Here is a 23,152-nt window from a genome sequence, read left to right as displayed (position 1 = left end):
GGTAAACAAAATAAGGCGCTATCATTCAGGGCCAGCTGGACATGATAAGAATTTTAGCTTTTACCCCAAGAGCAATGGGAACCTAAGGAGGGGTTTTCAGCGGGAAGGTGGCATGCATGTCCAGGGGCATATTCACACACACACACACAGACACACACACACACACACACACACAGACACACACACACACACACGAGTTCAAGTTGAATTACCATTTCTTCCAGAACAAAGAAAATGAGCAATTACAATCACACCAGTCGAATATTTTAAGGGTGCTAAGTAAAAACTGTAATTAATCTTTAAGATTTCCTGTTCAATTTTCTAAGCAAAACGGAAAACAAAATTAAATCTTGTTATTGCTACTAACAGTGATCTCAGCTCATTCCTGGGATTTGGGAATTTTTCTTCACATCCTATATATACCTTTTCTCGATTTAAGATTCAAGAAGTGTCAAGTGTCAGAAACCAAGTCTCAACTACAAAAAAAAAATTTTATTAAGTGTGAAAGCAAAACAGGTACATCTATTTAAATATTTTTTACATATTTATAGATAAAACAAAGACAAATAATTTATCAAAAATTACAAGTTTAAAGAATAATACTATTTTGAAACAGCCAATAAAAGTATCTGAAAATACCGCATTTTCTCCGTAATTGGTGAATATTATCTCCAAAAAAAAAAAAAGGAACTTGCATTTTCTTGTGAAAAATATAAAAGTTTTTTTTTTTAGATGTCTGCCAAGATTGTTCAGAAACAGTCCATCTTACTAAGTCTGAAAACGTGTAAGCCTTTCTCGAGAACTTCTGTTTTTACCAAATGCTTTAAAAACCACCTGTGTTTTCCTTTGGGCTTAGGTGAACTCTAAATCTTCACTTCACTTGCAGACCACAGGGCATCAACATAAATACAAACAAATCAGAGTGAGAGCTGTGGGTTGCTTTTCTTCACACTGAGCGAAGAACTTTCTCCTTAGCTGGGTGAAAGACCATGGTGTACTGTGACGTCCAGTCTACTGCACAGGGCTTGACCAAGCCAAAGCAGCCACACTGAAAGAAATCCGCGAGGTTCTGTGTGAACCCAAGGCTGCCAAGAAAGAAAGAGAACACGTCTTACTACATTTCCTGTTAGCATTTGACAAACATTCATTCAAACCATAAACAGTCACTGAGAATTTACAGTATACATCCTTCCAAGATCCTGCAGGAATCTAGAGGTGAATCAGACAGTTCTTGAATTTATGGCCCTTGAAACTGAAGCCCAGTTCCATTTCTGGACCTGAATCCCTATTTTGAGATTCCCTGGCTTGTGCCCAGCAACTCAAGTTCATTTTGGGTCCCCACTCACTAGAACAGTCACTGCCACCATTAAGTTTCTTTCTTTCCATTCCCACTGCTCTAATTCAGACTTGGACTATCTCAAAGGACAGACAGGCCAGAAAAACTATGATCAACAAGATGGGATTCTTCGAATTCTAAGAAACTCTAAATGGTGTCTCTGTCTCAATTCCTTCTAATTCATCCTACATACTGGAGACTGGTCCTCCAAACACCTGATATATTCATAGCCCCTAACCTCCCAGTCAAAACCCTTTAACAATATTCCTCTGCCCAGAGGCTCAAAGCCAAATCCCTCATCTTTGTACTCACAGCCCTATACAATAAAGCCCAGGACTCCTCGGGTATTGAAGCTCCAAACTCATCTTTTGTTATAGCTACTCTGGCTTTATTTTTTCCCATGATCACAACTGCATGGGCCATTCTTCTACCCTGGAACCCACACTCCCCTACTCTTCCATCAGGTAACACCCTTATCCTTTTAAGCCCTACCAGTTCTCAAGGCCTAGGTCAAGGCCCACTTCCCCTTTGGAGCCTTCCTGACTACATATCTTCAGCATCATTTTTCCCTCCATTAAATTCCTGAATGCTACTGTCTGTTCCAGTTATCATGAATATTCATTTTTAGGCATATGCCCCATCTTTCAAGTGCCTAACCCAACGTCTTAAACACATCAGAACACATCTGTGTGTGAGGATGCATGTGCCACTGCTGGTTACTGAGAGTGGTCAAGAAATTTGCAAGGCTTCTAAGAAGGTAGCTTCCCAGGCAGGGGGCTGCCCACACGGAACTGATGGGGTGGAAGCAGGGAGGCATGCTGGGGACCGACAGGGCCCAGTTCAAGAGCTGGCTAGTGAGTAAAAGTAACTTTGGGGAAGACAATAAGACAAATCTTGGGAAGCTAGTTTCAAAGTGGCTCCAAGGCTTTACCTTTAGTTCCTCCAGTAATGCTGCCATGTCTTAGCAATTCCCCAAAACGCCCCAACTCTCTCGCCTCTGGTCCTTTATTCAGACACTTCTCCAGGGCTCGGGATGCCCTTCCTTCCTGCTCCCCACCCCACACCTTTCAAGGCTCAGCTTAAAATTCCACCTCTATCACAAAGAGGTCCATACTTCGGTGGAGTAAATATTCCTCTGGTTAAGTCACTGAGAAAGGGATTTTATTATCACTGCCAGTCTGAAACAATCATCACAAGCTTAACACGACTCTCTACACTCCATCACTTTGGCCGTCTCTTCCCAATTAAGTCAATTTCTCTCCTCTAAACACACATCATAGTCATATCCCAGGCTCTGATTTCCTTGTCTAACAGCCTAACAGTTTCATCTTGTACCGTGAGTGTGCTTTAAAATAGACTGCTCATGAGATATGCAGCGAGCAGTCAAATCCCTAGAGGGCACTGGGTCACCTCTGCAGCGCTCTCAGCCTCCAAGATCCCGACATATCTGACAGGAAGATAAGCTGCAAACCCTGATCTCTCATCTCATAAGATGACGGCAATCCTACAAACACTCTCATTTTCAGCTGGGGACAGGTTTTACACAACCAGTGCTCTGGGGAAAACATATCCCAAACCTGAAAAAGTAACTCTTCCCTGACACAGGTGGGCACTTTAAACATCGGGCTAAAAGAATTACTGGTGATAGAAAGTCAGGTTGAAAATCCTGGCAAAGCTCACAATCTAACGCTTTCTACAGAGAGCCCCGTGGCTGGCTTTCTCAGCCACGTGCTTAGTTATCTCACGCTGACTTCATGCCAGCAATATGCAACCTTGTGACCATGTGGCTTGACTGAAGAGATCTCCCATCTTGGCAAAACTTCAAAGTCACTTACTGTTTGTGCTGAGTCCAGCAGACTAAATCTTACCACCTTGGGGCTCATGACCTTACCACTCATCTCCTGTCACTGAGGCTTCCAAGAAAGAAGAGGTTCAACTCCGTCAGCCAGTTAGAGGATGGCAGCAGGGCTGTGGGTGGTGACACTAGGTCGGGAAACCCATGGCGAGGCCAGCACCTTCCACCGGCTCAGTGGGCAGAATAGGTCCCACTTACTTGTATGGGGTCCTCCTGAGGGACAATGTCTGTTTCATGTGCCTGCTCTGCTTCAGCAGGCTGGTTCTCTCATGAGAGGTCAGGCCCAGAAAAGCAATCTGAAAATGAAGGTGGGAAGGTACATGAAAAACACCACCACATCGAGGCTCATCACTCTTGGCATCCCATCACAGGACACTGGCAAACATTCAGTTCTCCCCTAAAGGCAACATCACCTGGACTGCTAAACAATGATCACGGTGAGGGCAAGGACAGAGCAGCTCAAAACAAGACTCCTATGTAAATCTAGTAGCTGGGCAATTTTTTTTTTTTTTATTGTCTGACTTTTATTAACCTTCAAGAAAGCAGAGTGCATTGACTCAGTCGTGAAATGATTGCTTTAGTAATTCAAGCTGTGGCTTACGGCCATGTTTAGACTCTCAACACATTCAGCATTCAACTTCCAGGTGAATCAAACAACATAAGGTCAGTGTTAATGCAATTATCTCAACCTCTATACGCTTCTTAGTATCTCTTTGAAAAGGGCCAAATAAAAAAGTTAATCTGAAGTGAAGAACATTTAAATCCATAAATTTGGGGAAGTGTAAGAATTAAGGTAACTTTAAAAACTCTCAAATCATTAAAACCAGTATTATTCACTAAGCTATCTCACCTAATCCTCAAAATAATTCAAACATCAAGTTCCTTATCTGTAAGACGGAGATTATCACAGCATCCTCATCGGATTCTCTAAGGATCTGCGATAAGATATTTAAAATGATCCAGTGCACAGGCTGACAGAGATGAAGTAACTGGTCCAAGGCCACACAGCTTAGAAAGTGGCAGAACTGGGGCGGACACCTCAGTCAGTGTGAGAATAAAGCCCACGGTCCTTGCCAGCCATCTATATGCTCAGTTTGACTCCCTACGGTCAAAACCATGACTCACCTGAGCCCTCAGGAAACGAAAGGCTTTAAATAACTGGACTGTCTTGTTTATTAAGAAAACAACTTTACTCTGAATTCCTGTTTTTGAAAACTATCCAAAATTTTGAATCCACTCTCCTGCCTCAGAGAGTATAAACAAACTTTCTTTTAAAAAGTAAAGATATTATAGCCTCAAATGTACTTATTCTAAGAGTCCAGGAAAGAAGAAAGAGAATTAGAACTGATGTCCCAAATCTTAGGTTCTGCTTCTAACTCCACCTCTGACTGAGCCCTATGGCCATAAGCAAGGCGCTCAACATCTCTTAGGTTTAGTTTTCTCATCCATAAAATGGAAACACGACTTTGGCACAGACTCCATCTCAAATGTCTGTGAGGCCATTGACGGGAAAGTGCTTTGGAATACGTAAAGCATATATAAATATTAGGTATTACAAATGATTATAATATTAATAATCATTGATGCTAATATCCATTCTTACTGCCTGAGTCTGTAGATGTCAGATAGGAGACTAGGATGGGTATTATTCAGAAACCTCAGTTCAGCCAGTATTATTAGCTTAATTCCTTTCCTTAGCCTTTTCCCCCTTTTTTCTTACTTTATTTTTTATTGTTATTGCAGAATTGGTTACTCCTCCATAAAAATGGAATACATCTTGCTTTTGCTGAGTAATGCTCTAATGATCTGAGCTCTGGCAATAACCGGCTCAGATGATCACGGCTGTCCATTCCACGGGGGCAGGCCGTAGCAACAATGAGAATGAGGTTATGCTCGTAAGCGAAGGCAGGCAGCAGGGAGGGGACAGGAGCTTCACAGAAAGCTGAAGGTGGTGGCTACTGCCCCGGAGCATGAGCTTTCTAACGGTCACGACCTACTCTGCAAGTGTAATTACCATGTCTGTTGGTTAGTGATACATCTTTCATTTCTTCCCCACTTCTATCCACTTAAGTACTGCATAATAAGAAGGATAACAAACAGGGCTGGGAAAAGTGAGGGAACATAATCATCTCATATTTGCACAATGCTTTACAGTTCATACCATGCTTTCATACGCCATATAATTTAATTATATGATGGAAAAAACCCTTGAAATGAACTGTCAGAAGACCTAAGTTTCCAGTTCTGATTTTGCCACTCACTGGGTGACCTTGAGCAATTCAATTCACCTCTCTGTACCTCTATCTGTAAAAGAGGTCAGATTAGATAAATCCTAGGGCTACACTAACATCTTATTACTCTATCCTTTAAACCACCCTGCGAGAGTAGACAGGCATTATTATCCCCATTTTACAGACAAGGAAACTGAAATTCGGGAGTCAAATGACATGCCCAGACCCACAGAGTAAGTGACAGAAGTGGAACTCAAATCTAAGTCTTCTGATTTGAAATTCTAGTCTTTCTATCTCACTATGGGGTATTGGAAATTTTACTCAAAGGCATTATAAGAAGATAAATACCTGAAAGAGCTGAATTAGTAATAAAAATGTTGACCATGAGAAATGGAAAGTTGCTAACGTGAAGATATATACGACCCAAGGGGAACAGGCCACGATCTGATTGAGGTAGGTCCACAGTCCATCTGCTTTGAATGTTGTGACACAATGATTTGACCAATCTGTGAATTCACAAAAAAGGAACCCATTATTTAAAAAGGCAACAAACTAGTGATCATTCCTCAAGAAGATAAAAATCACTGCAGTTCTGTTTAGGGAGAAGAGAAAGTAAGACATGATAGCACAGATCAGAACTCAACTTTAAGATTTTATCTTCCAAATAAATGTCAGCTCAACAGAGATTTAAAAAAAAAAAAGATACCTCACTGTTAAGGCTATGATAATACTGCATTGGTAGTTGGCAATGAGGGAATAAAAGCAAAAAAGGTCTATAAAATCATCACTAAAATTAGCATATTCAGTATAAAATACACTGGCCAGAAGTGAATTGTTCAAGGACTTGATAACTGGGAATGATTATATATTTAATAAATATTTGTCCTAGAAAATTCTCTATCGTATCCATGTTACAGCAAGATAAGGGTCTATTACAGAACAGAATATAAACTCTTACTAAGGGTTCAGATCAACGGGCCATTCCTGTGGGCACAAGAAATCCTATACCACTGTACCACAGCCTACAGCATGCAGTTACTGGGTGTACTACTGCACTGGGACCATAATTAATCCTGCAGGGGTAGAAAAGCCAGGTGAGAGAACTCATGAGTCAGACACCCCTAGGAAAAGAACAGAGAACAAGATTCATATGGTCGCAGCTCAGTTTTTCCCCAGGAACATCTATTTACATGCCAATCAAAAGTGAGGTCTTCACTATGGTCTTCATGATATTGACCCCCTAACCACAGCCAAGAGCAGCAGTAAGAACACAGGTAGGAAGCAGCAGAAATAAGGGAACAGATCTTCAAGGTTATGTAAAACCAATGACTTTAAACAGGCATCATGAGCATTCATAAAGGACAAGGAAATAAGAATTGTGTAGATTTGCACCTTGAGGTTTCATAAATGCCTCTGACAACTTGATAAGTAGTTTCAGACATTTTCCCAAAGCAGCACTTAAGAGCCCCTGGGACAGGAAGAAAATGAGTCCATGACTTAACTATCAACTGTCTGTCCATTTTTTCTTTTTGAGTCTCATTTGATTTCCAACCACCTTTCATGAATATATGCCAGAAGAATTCTAAGGGCAATCATCATACAGTAACAATCAAGGTAAAAAACGTAAGGTAAATTACACTTTCTTTAGAGCTTCTCATTAGGACTGCAAAGAAAGATGCATTCCATGTACCTGACATAACAAAAAAAAGAATATCATTTCCAACAGCAGGCAGAGGAAACAGCTGCTGAGTGGGAAAGAGTATCTACTTTCTTTCAGCTTATGGATTTCTACTGCTCCCTTCTGGGAATTTTTTTGATAACACAGCATGACTTTGAATGGAAATTTTCATAGGACTGATTTCAGATTTATCAAAGATATGGCTGCAAATGGCCACATACATTATGTTATGCAATATAACACTTTAATATGTACTAACAATACATTCTTATCAGGTGGTCACTGGCTAATGACAGGGAACGCATATTGCTCCAGGTCAATCATTTTGATCTTCAAACAACTCTGACAGTTACGATGTTCTTTCTAACAATGATCTAAAATCTTTCTCCCTGTAACTTGCGGGATGCTGACACTTTGAGTGACTTACTGTCCACCCTGAAAACAGACCTCACAAAAGGGGAAATGCATGGAGGCTGCACAGAGTCAGAGTAGCTGGAACCGGATCCCACGAGGAGGATGAGGGTGCACAGCAGCATTCTGGCACCAGAAGCGTTAATGAGAAACAAAGAAGATGGGATGACAATGAGGCCTCATTAGAAAAATGGAGCACAAGTTCGTTTTTGCCGTCTGTGAAATAACGATAAATGACAGGATGCGTGCATTCGGTGTAAAGAAATACTGTCAGTATATAAATGGGATAAAAGTAACAAAACATGTTCAGCTAGTCTATACAGCTGTTAGTAAATGTAAGGTGGGACTGTTCCTAAGAAACAAAAAAACGTGATACAAAAATTGGTTCAGAGCCAGAGAATAAAGACAAAGAGGAGGGAAGAACCAAACGCATGTAATAAGCAAGCAACTTGGAAAGAATGAATGTGATGGAAAATTACTTCTGTCCTTATCAATACAGTTGTATGCTGGACATAGCCACCACACAAAGATGACTATTTTTAGTGAAGAGAGAGAATGGGGAGAGACAAGAGTGGTGTAAAATCTGGCTCCTCTCCCCGAGGATCAAGTCCAAGGGACAAGTTGGTCCATGGGCCAGCTTAAAAAGGTTTTCCAGGAATATGCTTTATTCTCAGGCCTTAAAAAGGCAGCTCTTTCGACAGAAAGTAGCGCTGTCAAAAAAATCTTTTATTTCTTACACCACAGGACATAATCTAAGAGGTTTTAAAATTTCAATGCTTAGGACTTCTGATGGCCTTTTGACAAGAACTGAGATCAGGGATCACAACCTTCTGACTTAGGTCCATTTGAGATGGTGGCAGTTACAGTGAGCTATGAAAGCATTCCCTAGTGATCAGAGACACCAAAGGTGTCTGTTACGGAGAAGGGCTGACAAGGTAACTGAGACCCCCTCCATGCCTACGGCAGGGTTAAAAATAGATCATTTCGTAGATTTTAATTAACAATCTCTAAACATGAAACCCTAAACAAAACAAAACTTGTAATACTGGATGTTTCTGGAGAAGAGATCTGGGAGGCTGGGGACAGCACAGGAGGAACTGTCTTTCAAAAACTAAACAAAGTTTAAATTAGAGAAAGCCAGTGGGTGAGTGGGGTGGGGAGTGTAAGGTGCGGTGGGACTTGGGATGCTAAGGGGAAAAGAAAAATTGTAGGAAAAAACTTTCCACGTCTTCCTGCATCATTTCAGATTTTAGCTCAAGCAACAAACTAGTATTATTCTACCGGCAAAATCTAAGACTTAAGCATGAATACAACAGGAGGGTGGATGGAAACAGATCAGTAGCGAAGCCTCTGCCTCTAGATCCAAATTCTCCTAAAACCTTCAGAATAAATGAATAATAAACAGTTAAACAAATAAAGTCAAAATAAACTACAAGCACAGTGTTTCTGGTTAGGTAACCTATTCCAAGGTCTGAAAAGCATAGTCATGCAATTCTTAAGAGCTAACCAAAATCCTCCCTGCTTCAATTTAAACCCTGTTCTTAGTCGCTCACCTTGGAACAGCTCAACGTCACTCCCTACATGAGACCCCCTCAATGCCCTTCTGCGCTGCTGATGAAAAGTTATTTGCTTTTCTCAGGGATGCAGAATAAGTGAGCTAATGTTTTCTTCCAAGTTATTATTTCCGACCTTTCGATCATTGTTACTGTTTTCCCATCAGTTCTAAGTTGTGACTTGACATCTGTCAAATGGCATGAGCTTTCAGTTTTGTTCCTTAATTACTGTGACCACCTCCACCTCCCTCCCACAACCTCTCTAGCACCAACCTTTTTTTTTTCCTAGTTTATTTACTTATCACTTCCCTTGCTTTGTACTTGAACACCTACCTGATTTTTACTCATTTCACTGGGGGATAAATCTGCACTTACCTTAAATGAATCTCTATTTCTGACCACTTCTCAAATTTATCAAGGTCACTTTAGAGTAGAATCTCTTCCAAACTACCGACAACTAACCTCTTCTAGCACTTCCTGCAGCTTCCCAATGCTGAGAGAGTCTTAGAGACATTTGTTTCATTTTTATTAGGGTATGGTTTATAGTCATCCAGCCGGAATGTGAGATACAAGAGTTTACAAGAAAAAGTATATGTGAGTGCGGGTGCATAAGTTTGCTATAAGAAAAATTTATACTTACAGATGAAAGATTCATATATAATCCAGTCACACACGATGGAAAGGAAAAATAAGAAGAATATGTAATAATGATGGTTGCCAAAACCTACATCAAAAAGAAAAACATGTTTAATACTTTCTTCCAATGATTTTCCAGATCAAGACCTTATTAAACCACTTCCCTGTCAAAAGCCTTCATCAAAGTAAAAAAGAAATAAGCAGTTGTTTTGCTTTTAAATACAATTAAACCCAAACCAAACAGCTCTGATATGTCATGTTCAATTGTCCATGTTCACTAAACTAATATTTATTCATTACCTACCTAAAAGAAGACACTTCTTTTTTGGATAGAACAAATACATCTCTAGGATGGCCTATACAGCATTGGAGGGAGGGGAGGAGGCAGGATTTGGGGCAAGTCATACCCTGTCTCTTCCTTCCTTCTGTGTAATAAGTTTATATAAGTACAACTTCTGGACATCAAGTACTGACTTAATCAGGGGAACAGAGAAAACAAATCTGAGGGGCAACAGATATATTGCAGGAGACTGACACAGCAAAAGAGGGGCAACCTGCGGCCTGAGAAAGGCCTACAGAAGCAAAGAAGGGGTGAGGGGGCCGGGCAACCAAGCCCCACTGTTGCACATGCTGCCCCCTTGATGCTGGAGATGGCAGCATTTTGATGCTGATGACACAAAAGCTCCTTAGCCACCATCACGTTCCCACCTCCTCCTGAGGTAGCAAAGCCCAGCAGAAGGAGCAACACCCACTGGAACCAGGAGACCCAGATTTATGAATGACAAGCTGTGTGACTACAGGTACATCATTTAATGTCTCTGATTCAGTGTTCTCACTTTTAATATGGGGAAAACATCTCTTCTGTCTACTTCACAGGCCTGTGGCAACCAAACAGGATGATATATACGAAAACACTACGTAAACGCAATGTGATAAAAATATGTGGGCTCATACTATTGTTTTCCCACTGCCATTCAAAGGTGCCTGCTATAATGCCAATCATCTCATCTCTACGGTGGGATGGGGTACACGAAGCCTGGAAGCCCAGGAATTCTCTCTTCACCTGTTCTCTAGGAACAGTGGAGAACATCAAAATGCACCGAGGAAAGCTGCCTGAGCTGAGGCAGCCTTTTGTTCATCAAGATTATACATGCATAGCCTCCCCTGAAGACCCATGACCATAGTTCCTCTGAAGTTCCTCATAATAAAGCCCTGGCTTTTACTGTGACGGCTCGGAGGAAACCCAGGGCTTCAGATCAGAACACTGCCTGGGTGGAAGGCAATCCCCAGACCCCTGCCATCTCTGGTTCTAGCACCTACCTGAGCCTTAGAGGCAAGTAGAGAAGGTGAATGAAAGGGACAAGACACAAAATATGGAAAAGACATGGTATCTAGAGTGGAAGACTGGCACTACTAAAGAGATCTCAAGCAAATAATTTGACCTTTAATATTTTTTCAACTCTAAAATGGAGGTAATAATACCAACCTCTGATGTGCAAAAAGGATACTATATATGAAGGTACTTTATACATGTTAAAATATTATACAAATGACATTAATTATTATTATTAACATCAAGAGTCAGTGTTCCAAAGGTGTTAGACCACAAAGCTGATTCTCTGACAAGCAAGAGTGGACCCCTTACATGCTTTCCACTTTTTCTGAGTCACACACATAACTAAAGAGAGCTGAACTTCAAAATGGTAAATGGAAACTTGAGCCTCTCACCGATGCACCGTCCAGTCCACAGGCAATGTTGATCATACCGAGCCACACAGGAGTCGCACACGTGGCAGTGGAGTGACCTTAATGGCTTCCTTATCTAAGTGGACAATTAAGAGAGATCTAAGCAAAAATCAGAATCTCAAAGTGGTAACAAATCAAAAGCAAAATCTTATTCCTAAATTATAGCGACACTGGCACAAATAATCCTACATCGATCATCAATTCACTTAGAGGCTCTGGGATGCCTTATTACTATTTACTTCCACATGTCTAATTAGGCCATCACTAAAAGGGATTTGAATTCCAGAGCTTACTGACACTGACGAAGGGGAAAAGAGGCAGCACCACACAGCAGAATGAGCCCTGGACTAAGAAAAAGGGAACCGAGTTACACTTCTGGTTCTGCCAATAATTTAGGGAAAGTTACTTCCTCCCTTTAGGCTATGAATCTTCAGTTGCTAAATCAAAGGTTTCACTAAGTGGTTTCTAGGGTCATCATGAGCCTCTGACTCCAAGTTAGTTCTAACATATGCTTCATGGCAGGAAAAAGCAAAGAAAACACACAAAGAGATTTAACCACAGGCAACTTCAAGAGATTACAAACATCATTCTCCCACATGTTCAAGGCAGAAGACTGTTCTGACAGTAATGCAAAATTTTAAAAAACAAATTTTACACCTGGTAAAAAGAAAGGTGTATAAATATACCATGAAGATTTGAGAAATGCTTACATGAGCAATGTAACCAAGAATTTGTTTTTACGATGGGAAAAAAATTATAAAGAAAAGACTCACTCACAAGACATGATGTACAAAATGTTCTGAAATCCAGACAGCCGGTCTCTGCAAGGGTGATGATATTCTGAAAGACATCAAGTTTGACCTTACGTTTGCGTTTTGTTGGGGAATGGATGATGCATGGTTACATACCGTTCTCACAGCTCTCTCTTCAAACTGAGGTAGCTAGAAAGCAACTTAGAAGACTTGCCACCATATCATTCTGTGCTTGAAATATGTGACTTTTCAAGGCTGCATTTTCAACCATAGCCAATAAATTAGAATGCACAAAAATTACACCCCCCTTTTCTCCATGAATGGCAATGATTTTTCAGTTATAATATGCTATAGAAAAATAAATACATACATTATACACTCATAAAAAAGGAACAAAAACCACCTACACATCAGAACTGATGGTTATAAGCACCAAAGGCAGTCTTTCAGGAACACTGGCTTTAGGTAACACAGAAGACAACAGTCTCCCCAACTTCTAAACATTCACGAGCAATGGAAGACACATAATGTCATCTGACAATTTCATGTCTGAGGAAGAGAAGGGGCCTCTTCTCAGCCAGTAAGGAGAAGGACTCTCCTTGATTCCTGCCTAGATACCCTCCATGTACTTAATGGGGGAATTTAAACTGTATGATCATTATCTAAGTATTACTATAAAGAAGTAGGCGCTCACATCTACTGACAGAAATTATACCTGAAAAAGTCCCAGTGGGATATTACTGTAATAAAAAATAAAAATATTTTTTAAACTTTCATATAAATAAATGACAGTGGAGAAATCTGTTTGTTGATTTTAATCATCCCACATTTACAGTGCATCTATTAGGTCCCAGGCACTAGAGACATAGGCACGACAAAAACCAACATGGTTGTGACCCTCTACAGTTTCCATACCCTCCTATAAAAAAATCAGTAACATTACAGAGAAAGCTCACCATCTTCCTTTCTTCTTCGGAAGCCTTAGTGAAGCCTGGATCAGTTGCCCAAGTCTTGTAGAAAAAGTAGAGGAAGGCTACTAGGCTGAGAATGAAAACGAAATAGAAAATGGTGCCTGCTAAATGTTAAAGCAAAGTTAAGGAACATATCAGACTTCCAGTAAGAACAGCCTAATTATGATGAAAGAAAATTTCATCACTGGTGCCTAAGAGTCTCTTCTCTCTGCATTCTAGCCTCACCTTCCCTTACGTACACATATCCCTACCCTCAAACCTGGCCCCATTCTATGCTCTAATCCTGTAGGAATTTGCTCACAGTTGGCTAATAATTAATCTCTTCTCATTAGTTGAAACTCATAAAATATTGATAGGAATAGTTATAATATAGGAAGAACCTCCTAAAAATTGAAAAACCTTCCAGATCCAAATAAATTAATATCTAAACGGTGTAACTGTGGCTCTCCTGTGCACATCTAAAACAGTATTTTCTGATCATTTTAACAAAATTAGTCAAAGAAACAAACCACTGAATTCAGAGAGGCCAACTAAAACTATTTCCCTATATATTAAATTAATGCCAGCAAAGATTTCCTACTGGAAAGTTTTCATAACTTAATCCTTGTAACTGTATTAGGCTGAGTTAATTCAGAAACAAATTGCTCTCCTTGCAAAGACATTACAAATCAGATACTATTTGGAAAGGCAGATATTACGGATAAGTTAAGATAAAGTGTTTCAAGGATAAACATTACCCACTTTGAAGTGTTTTTGAAATGGTACAAATTCTTTGTATAAAAAAGTAAAACTCTGCCCCAGGGAAAGACAAATGAATATGCAATAATAAACCGATACTGCCAGTAGTAAACCAGTTCTCCTTGCCCAATTAAAATCACTATATTGACATAGTAACTGTATCTGCCTTCCAAGGTGTTGCCAAGATGTTCTTGTGCTAAACTTCAGAGTGGAAAAGGTGGCCATAAAATAAAATTCTGAACGCTTGCTATTCAAAGTGTGGTCCATGGGTCCCACAGTAATGGCTTTACCTGGAAGCTTGCTACAAGGGCAGAATTCCAGACCTCACCCCAGACCTGCAGAAGCAGACTCTGGATTTTAACAAGATCCCTAGAGGATGCGCACGCACATTATAGTTTGAGAAGCACTCCTCTAGCCCACAAAAAACAACACAACCACATCTGGTTCAGGTAGGCAGGAACTAATCCTGTTGGTTTAGTTTATCTGTTTATCTGCAGATGGGCCTGGCTTTAAGAAAGATAGGATCCAAAAAAGTTGTGTGAAACTGAAATTTAATTCCCATAAAATCCTGATCAACACACATGACACAGTCTCAAAAACACATTCAGTTTAATCACATGATAATCTCATGTGTATTGACTGGACCAAATTTTGGGCTCTTATTCTGAATAACTTTCAAAACCAATCCCAGGAGAATCAATGGATTTTCTCCTTCCAAGTAACCTGAATTGCACTACATTCCCTCACATAAAAGCCAAACATTCCTTGCTTCCATGTCCTTGCTTTGTGTGGTTCATTGCCCTCAAGTGCTCCCTACTTCACCCCATCTACTTCTAAAACCACATTTTTGGGACGTCCGAGTCCTAACTGCCTTCAAGACCTAACTTAAAATCCTCCTTCCCCCTTTAGGTCTTTCCTGATTCCCTATGGGAAAGGATTCTCTCCCTTCCCTGAACCTAAGAATGCTTATTGTACAGCACTTAGCCCTTAGGTCATAGTTGTTTGTAGACATCGTGGCCTCACCAGTTAACTTGTGACCCTTTTGCAGTTAAAAAGTTTCTCAAAGTGGTTCTAAAATCTGCCTTTTTATAACTTGGACTAACTGGTTTTCATTCTTTAGCTCCTTTATTTCTACACTGTAGATCTACACTATAGGTGTCCTGTAGATAGACCCTATAGAAGCTGCTTCCCCATTTGTTCAATAATTATTGAGTGCTCATTCTATACAGTGCACTGGCTTCCAAATGACAGACTTCCAAACACCTGAAATTGGAAGGCAGCGCTCATACCTCCAGGATAAGCAGCAACAGCATTCCTCCTACAACACGCTCTCCTGGGTATGTTCCTGCTTTGTTCCTGCTCTCTTTTAAAAGAACACATCTCAGCTGTGTCCTGACCAGGGCAGAAGACAGTGAGATTGCTGATGTCTTTTCCTTGGACACTCACATCGTCCTTATATACTGGCTTCCTTGAAAGCTGCATCACTACCCATGCTGGGTTTTTAGTCAAAGCTCCTGGTTCTTTTTCACTTGACCGGAACCTATGTCATTCCCAGAACAATGCACACTTGTACACGTTGATCCTCTGAAACCCAGTATTAGGGGCTTCACATATTTATCCTTCTTAAACTTAACTCAGCTAGAGACAGAATCACAAATGTAACGTTCAGTGGTTCGCCATCTCTTTCCTGAATCCTCATCTTACTTCCAAACTCATCAGTTAGGTCCTCTCTCCTCTCAAACCTGCCTCATAAAAGATAAACACATTATTTGCTGAATATATAAAAGGCACCAGAAGAAACTGTTCATCTGAGGAGCTAACCTAGAGCTGCTCTTAAAATTAATCCCAACATGTAGCCTTCCCACAGATTTTATTCATAAGAGCAATTAATAATAATAATAAAATAACAGGTATTCTTTACAGAATGGGGACTATGGTCAGCACCTTACAGACATCCTAGCGCAGTAGTCCTTGCAGCTGCCCCATGAACTTGGTACTGTTATCTCCAATTTATAGAAAAACTGAGACTCAGTGAAATTATTTGCCCAATGGTACATAACTAGTAAGAAAAAAAAGCCTCAACTCCAATTCATTCTGTCTGATTCCAAAGACCATACTCTTTCCACAGTTTCCCAGACTCTCTTCCCACGATGGGCAAGGCGGCTGTGGGAGTGGAAGCCCCATGCAATCCACACTTGGCAACACGGCTAGTCTACACTCTCAGGCTGGGTCTTTCCAGGGCAGCGCCTCAGTGCACACCCGAGGCGGTTCAAACAGCATTTACCATTCAGCCTGAAAACCACTGATCTGATGGCGCCACCTACTGACCGACCTGCCCTCACCAGCAGTGGCCTCACACGGGTGCTTAGAACAAACGGCTTCATGCTGTACGTGTGAGTAACATACCTTCCTGTCAACTCCAACATCTTAAGATTCTGTCCAGCTACGGAAATCAAAACAGTTCTTCTGATATAATGACATCTTCACAAATATTGAACAGCAGTAAACTCAACTGAATACGAAGCTGAATACTAACTAAATACCTCTGTAATTGAGGTTTTCAAACTACAGTGCAGTAACATGTTTGTTAATACTAATGCTGCAAATTTGAAATAATTCAATGTAAAAACTACCACATTTTAGGTACAAAATTTGGAATAGTGTGAGTTTCTCACATTTTAAAAATTCATCAAGAAACACAATTTTTAAACTGTGCTTACTCCACTGCATGTGAGTTGGTATATAAAAGTATCAGCCAGCCCTTTCAGTACCATGTCAACTACAATAAGATTTACCAGCCTTGGGACTCCTACAAGTGATAAAGTATTTTTGTATCACATTATGATATCATCCAAGCCTTTATTAAGTGGTGGTAATAAGGCTAGTGCTTAAAAAGCTGCTCTCAAATCAATAATTATGAGACAAAGGTTAGATGTAATAAAATCTTTTGAAAAAAGTCAAATGCCCTCCGTAGTATGCTGTGCCATTCATTTAGATTAAAGGAATCTGAAAAATATGAGAGCTAATGCTCAGAAATAAAAAGCATCCTTAAAGTAAAAACATGCTATATAGTGAGGGGAGATGCACTCTGAGAACTCATATGCCTCTCTCACTTTACATTTATTCCTATGAAAAAGTATTCTTGAACTGAGCGTATGCATCTCTCTCATAAACAGTATTCTTTCTTTTCAAGTGTGTCACTACTAGAAAGAGAAATAACATAGAGCTAAAGGAATACGCTTAAAGGTACATGTCTATCTACCATACCCCTTCTTCCCTTACCCTGTAAGGAAAACAAGACTTTAATGTCTTCCTAGGGTCCTTCGAAGGGGAAAAAGGAGCCTGGAAAGAGGTGGGAACATCAAAAATTGGAGAAAATGCCTCTTTCCCAATGGGAGCTATAAGTAACTATAAAGTAAGAAGTAACCCCTATCCCCACTTCTAGGTGACTAGACTTGGCCTGGGCCCTGCTCCTCAAGTGATAAACCTATCCCTTAGATGAGATTTTTTAAGCTACGGGCTGCCATCCATTAGTCGGTCATGAAAGAAATAAATGGGCTATGACCAGCACTTGTTAAAAAGGAAATAGAATAGGATAAAACAACAAAATATCAGAGTAAAGCACATATTCAGATTATTGCTTTCTGAAACATTTTTCACATATGTTTTGGGTGGCAATGCAAATTTATTTATACTGTGTACTGAAAATCACTGCCTTAGATAATAACACTGCACTGACCATTGCTGAGGAGGACATATTTCCTCCAGTATTCTTCCCATGCAGGAGACCTTGGTACCCAGAAGATTTATTCATCACCTATAACTGCTGACCAAGTTAAAAGAACCATCGGACCTTGAAGAGAATCTCAAGGCAATACAACAAATTTTTATGGATCTAAATAAAACAGTAATTCATTATATTGTTTCCTTCCTATGAGTAATCAATACTAGACACCTGCTGTTTCCATAGTGTACTCTGAGATCATTTCCAGAATTCAGTAGATTTCCAACATTAAACATCTTCAACCAGGACCATTAAATGAATATAAATTTGACTTACTTTCCCTGGATCTCTTCTAGTAGCTAAATTTCTAACAATGGCATTAGTAATTTTTAAAAGCAAAATGAGATATGCATTTAAATGTAACCTGGAAGGATATCAGGAACAAATAAGATGAACCAAGTCACAAATATCCAAAAAATGGAACTCAGCAGAAAGACTGTTGGTAAGTACATAAGGCTCTTATACCCGACCAAGAACCTACAAGAAAAAAAAGGATAAAGTATTAGTGAAAATAAGCTCGAATCATATTAATTTTAGCTCTAAATCCCCTTAAGTAATAATAGTAATAATAATGATGCCCTCACATAACAACAACAGCTTTCACTGAGTGCTGTGCGCCACTTTCCATGTGGTAACAGAGTTACACACCATCATCACCCCATTTTACATGTGAGAAAACTGAAGCACCGGGACCTCATAAAGTGAATGTTCTAGTTCCCACAATTAGCTTATAGATTATTCCATTCCCAATAACTTTACACTTTCAAATCTTTTTTACTTCTATTGCAACATATATTTGTATTTCTTTCTTTTCTGGCATATCATATTTTCAAATACTCCAAAATGCAAAAATATAAGTCCTTGGAGATTCACCTTCGCATTTAACAAGCTTTCTTCTAGAGGCTAACAGTGTATTTCTGAAACATACAGATGCACACAACCTTGAGCACTTTCATCCCACAAACAGCTTGCAAAGCAGACCCTCGATGTGAGAAGACACATAAAGGCTAACGGTGACATTAGTCATCAAACACCAACCGTCTCGCTTGGGTCAAAAGCAACCTGGAAGTCCACATATAACTTACTCAAACGTTTAATATTGTTGTTTCAAATGAAAAAATCTGTCTTTTACAATAAATACTCGATATAGTAAATCGGTGCATGAATAGAGTTTACCTGGATCTACTTTAAAATTTATACCAGAAAAAAAAAAGGGTGATGGTAGATATTAAAGGGTTTTTAAAAAGCTATCAAGATCATAAACACAATTATGATAAAATAATATCTGACAACAACTAAAGATCCCAAACCTCAGGTCCCCAGTATGCTGCCAGAATAGGCCAAATAGCGCCCATGTAATCTCCTTGGCATGGCTTGTCTGAGATTTTGCAGCAAAATATGTTTGACCTAATTAAGTGGTGCAGTGAACCACCTAGTTTGTAACAGCCTGCTACTACGACCTGTCTACTTCTAACAGGTATCTCATAGCAGCCTGGATCAATAAGCAACCTCCCGTGGAGCCTAATAACAGTGGAAGTTTACAGCTGCTTACCTCCGTGAAATTGGGACTCTATAGAGTGGGAGAAATAAAAGCAGTTACCATATGAATTTCTCTCCTGTTTGAATAGTGTACATATGCTAAGCCTAGCATACGAAGCCCTCAGCTCGCAAACAAAAGTTTCCATATACATTTTTTGTAATGTGAGTTTCTATTAAAACAAACAAAATCTCAAATGCCCCTATCCTAGGTGAGTAGATATAGCCAGCCTTTGCTTTCTCTCTGGAAAAAAGAAAAAGTGATGATTGTAATTTGGCTTAAAATTTATCTGAAGACCAAGTCAACCCAATTAGTGGAAAATAAATGAATATCTCTAACTTATAAGTTTTCTGAATAGCAGACAATTTTAGGCATTTTGCTATTTTTCAGAAATTTGAACTTTTATTTAACATTTAAATTCATTTCCAGCCTACTGTCCTGCTCTTGAGTGATTAAGAGGTAAAATTCCTCTAATGCTTTGTTTTTTGTTATAACAAAAGCAACTCATGCTTATTCTACAAAACGCTGGTAATCAAAAGAAGGACACAGAAATACTCATAATCGCACCCTGAAGAGAGCAACACAGCGCTTCCTTCCAGATTCTCTTTTATGGATCATCATCGTTACATTTTCCTTTCAGTGACTGAAAATGTTCAACAGGAGAGACAAGTGTCCTGCTTGTATGAGCCTTACATTCAAGGAAACAGTGATTAAGTGCCATGAAGAAAATACAATGGGGTGATGCAGTACAGTCAGTCAGGCATGGCCTCGCTGAGGAGGGGACGCTGCAACTGAGGCCTGACTGACGTCTCCCGCTATGCAACAATATGGTATCAGAACCCTTCAGACAGAGACACAAGCAAGAGCCAAGGCCAAAGGTGGGAATGAGCTTGACGTGTTTTAGAAACAGAAAGAAGGATGGAGGGCAGTGAAGGGAAGAGATGATGTCAGAGGGGAGGGAATGAATTACATAATACCTCACAGGCAAGGAGTTTGGATGTCATTCTGAGAACAAGGAAAAGCCACTTGAGGGCTTTATACAAGGAGAAAAGACAGAAACTGGTTTGCCTTTTTAAAAGACCACCCTGACTGCCAAGTGAGGAGGAACTACAGCGGGTAAGAGATGGAATCAGGAGACCAGTTGGGAGGCTTGGTCTAGGGTGCCAGCTGAGGAGAGGCAGAGAGCAGACCAGAGAGCAGGAAGGACTTGGTAATGTGCTGAGTGGGGGAAGCGAGGAGAAAGGAAGAACAGAGGAGGACAGTAATCCAAGGATGGTACCCCTTATTCATGTGAGGAACTGGGTGCCATTCTACAGGGAAAGGGAGGTGAGAAGATGAGACTGGGGTGTGACGTGATTATTGAGTACTGTGTGTTGGCCACTGTTTAACCATTGTATTTGTATTAACGATGAGGCAGGCATTGTCACAATTTTCATCCTCATTTTATAGACGAAGAAATCGAGGCACAGAGAGGTAAACCAACTGGCTCAAGGTCAGACTGTTATGTGGTAAAGCTTGACTTGAACCCAGGCAATCTTTATATATATCATGTATGAATATTTTCCTAAAAATAGAACCATACCATAGTTACTATTTTATAACTTCCTGTGATTTAATTAGGTTGTTTCAACTAAAAAACATTAAGAGCAAAAGTAACTAGTTTACTAGTTTAGATTTAGAATCTAGATTTAGAATAGGAAAAAACAAAATTTCTGAAAAATGGGCAAAAATGCTTCAAGATGCAAAACAGTTACAAAAATCTCCCCATTATTCACTGAGATTAACAATTCAAAAAGTGAGCTAGGATATTTATTTTCCACCAATTGTCAGTGCAGTTAAATTACTGGATTGACCAATTTGCTTTCAGTCAAATCATATGCCAGCAAAGCTCTTCCCTCCCACCCTGAGGATGTTTCTACGTGATAAGTAACATGCACAGTTCAATAAAAATCTGCAACTCCAGCTAATCAGCAATAGAAATAAGCACTCAAATTGGAAATGCTATAACCAGCCTTGCAGAGATTGATATACACACCTTGGAAACAAAGATGTCAGAAAAAACAATACTATTAGAAGAAATCCTTTTAAAAGCCAAGAATCTGAACTGAAGTCCAATATGTATCCAACAGCCCACATGGTAATCACACAAAGCATCATCAGCAGGAAGAGCTATTAAGAGATTCAGAATTTTAGAACTTTATGGATTTTACCACCTAAGTATCTAATAATAATTAGTTCAATAGAAAAACTACTTCCTAAATATACAGTAACAATTAATACAACAGCAGAACACAGAATTTTTCTTCAAAATTGCAGATTGATAAATCTGAAGTTTGAGAAATTACAAATCTTGGAAACAATCTTTTAAAAGCCTTACATTAATAAAACGTTGCTTAAACATGTTTTGTTTTGCTTTCTTCCACTCCAAGAAATGGTGATCTTTTAAGAAAAGTGTTGATGATAGCTGACATTTAAAAAAATAATTTCTTTCAAACAGTATTATATGTCAGAAAGCATAAAGCAAGACAAAAAGACCACACAAAAATCAACACACCCAAGATTCAACGAAGAGAGTATAAGAGTTCCAACCTGGGCACCGCATGGTGCCATCCCCTGATAAAGAAGGTTAGAAGGAACAAGTCTGAATTGCGTTTAGGGCACATGGAACTGTAGATGCCTATGGACGTCTAGGAGATAGCCAGGAGTCAGTCAGAAAAGCAGGCCTACCACACAGGAGAAAACCTGGTGTTCATCAGTATACAGGTGGGAAAACCAGGAATGAAGAGCATCCTGAGGACTGTGTGCAGGTAGAAAGGGGCAGAATCTTGGCCGTCGGAAACACTCAAGGGTCAAAAAGGTAAGTCCCCAAAGGTAAGTAAGTAGAGTGATCAGTATGACCAGAAAGGCAGGACGAGAACCAGAAGAAAGGTTCCAGTAAAGCCAGGGGAGAGAGCTTCAAGAAGGGAGTAGTTCTCAGTGTCAATGTCACATGGAGGCCAAAGACTTAAACATATCCTCAGTATGCTAATAATTCGGGTTTATTCTGAAAAGTTAAAAGAATGAAGCGTCTACAAACCAACAGTGTGGCTATCTGCATTGAAGCCAGGCACCACATCTGTACAATGCAATCCCTTAAGTGCAACATACATGACCTTGGAAGTAAGCAGGGCTCATGCGACAGCAAAGGGAGAAAATATATTCTGCCCTATCTTCTTCAATCTTTACTTCCCTGAGCCACGTTCTGAGGACGGATAATTTCAAATGATATGAAATCTTTAATATGCTTCCAATTCTAATTTGCATGATAACACAAAATGTGCAAGTCTAGATTTCTTTTTAAAAAAGGTAAACTTGGAATCTACAAGCAACATAATCTCAGTACAGAAATAACAATTAAATGTGGATCTCAAAATTTTAATCCCAGATACAGTACTCACAGATGAGCCACACTATTTCCTCATTCAACAAATATTCCAGTGTGTACCATATGCTAGGCACTGTTCCAGGCACTTAGGGGCACATCGATGAATTTAAGGTCTTTCTCTCAATGGGGCCTAAATTCTAGACAGACAAATGTACTAACTGAATTTTATAGTATATAAAAAGCTGGGGGCTTCCCTGGTGGCACAGTGGTTGAGGGTCCGCCTGCAGATGCAGGGGACGCGGGTTTGTGCCCCGGTCCGGGAAGATCCCACATGCCGCAGAGCGGCTGGGCCCGTGAGCCACGGCCGCTGAGCCTGCGCGTCCGGAGCCTGAGCTCCGCAACGGGAGAGGCCACAACGGTGAGAGGCCCACGTACCGCAAAAAAAAAAAAAAAAAAAAAAAAAAGCTGGATGGAAACCAATGTAAGGACTTCGGCTTTTTTTTTTTTTTTCTTTTGCGGTATGCGGGCCTCTCACCGTTGTGGCCTCTCCCGTTGCGGAG

At 40.0% G+C, this 23,152-nt stretch overlaps 1 protein-coding gene across 1 annotated transcript in view; it reads right to left on the bottom strand.

The window, feature by feature from the left end:
• Window positions 1-472: 472 nt before the first annotated feature.
• Window positions 473-23,152, bottom strand: part of ZDHHC13 (zDHHC palmitoyltransferase 13) — a 48,364-nt gene continuing 25,684 nt past the window's right edge. Inside the window, exons 9-17 of the mRNA XM_019948132.3 lie at window positions 21,264-21,397; window positions 18,068-18,168; window positions 13,155-13,279; window positions 12,224-12,286; window positions 11,429-11,522; window positions 9,705-9,788; window positions 5,771-5,928; window positions 3,390-3,487; window positions 473-1,085 (exon numbers count right to left, since the gene is read on the bottom strand). Of these exons, the coding sequence (XP_019803691.2) occupies window positions 947-1,085; window positions 3,390-3,487; window positions 5,771-5,928; window positions 9,705-9,788; window positions 11,429-11,522; window positions 12,224-12,286; window positions 13,155-13,279; window positions 18,068-18,168; window positions 21,264-21,397 (996 nt within the window). The 3' untranslated portion in view covers window positions 473-946. The remainder of the gene's footprint in view (window positions 1,086-3,389; window positions 3,488-5,770; window positions 5,929-9,704; window positions 9,789-11,428; window positions 11,523-12,223; window positions 12,287-13,154; window positions 13,280-18,067; window positions 18,169-21,263; window positions 21,398-23,152) is intronic.

Source organism: Tursiops truncatus, chromosome 8, assembly GCF_011762595.2.
Source record: "Tursiops truncatus isolate mTurTru1 chromosome 8, mTurTru1.mat.Y, whole genome shotgun sequence".
Classification (NCBI taxonomy): Eukaryota; Metazoa; Chordata; class Mammalia; order Artiodactyla; family Delphinidae; genus Tursiops; species Tursiops truncatus.
Note: the sequence above shows the minus strand (reverse complement) of the source record. Positions and strands in the feature narration are given on the sequence as shown.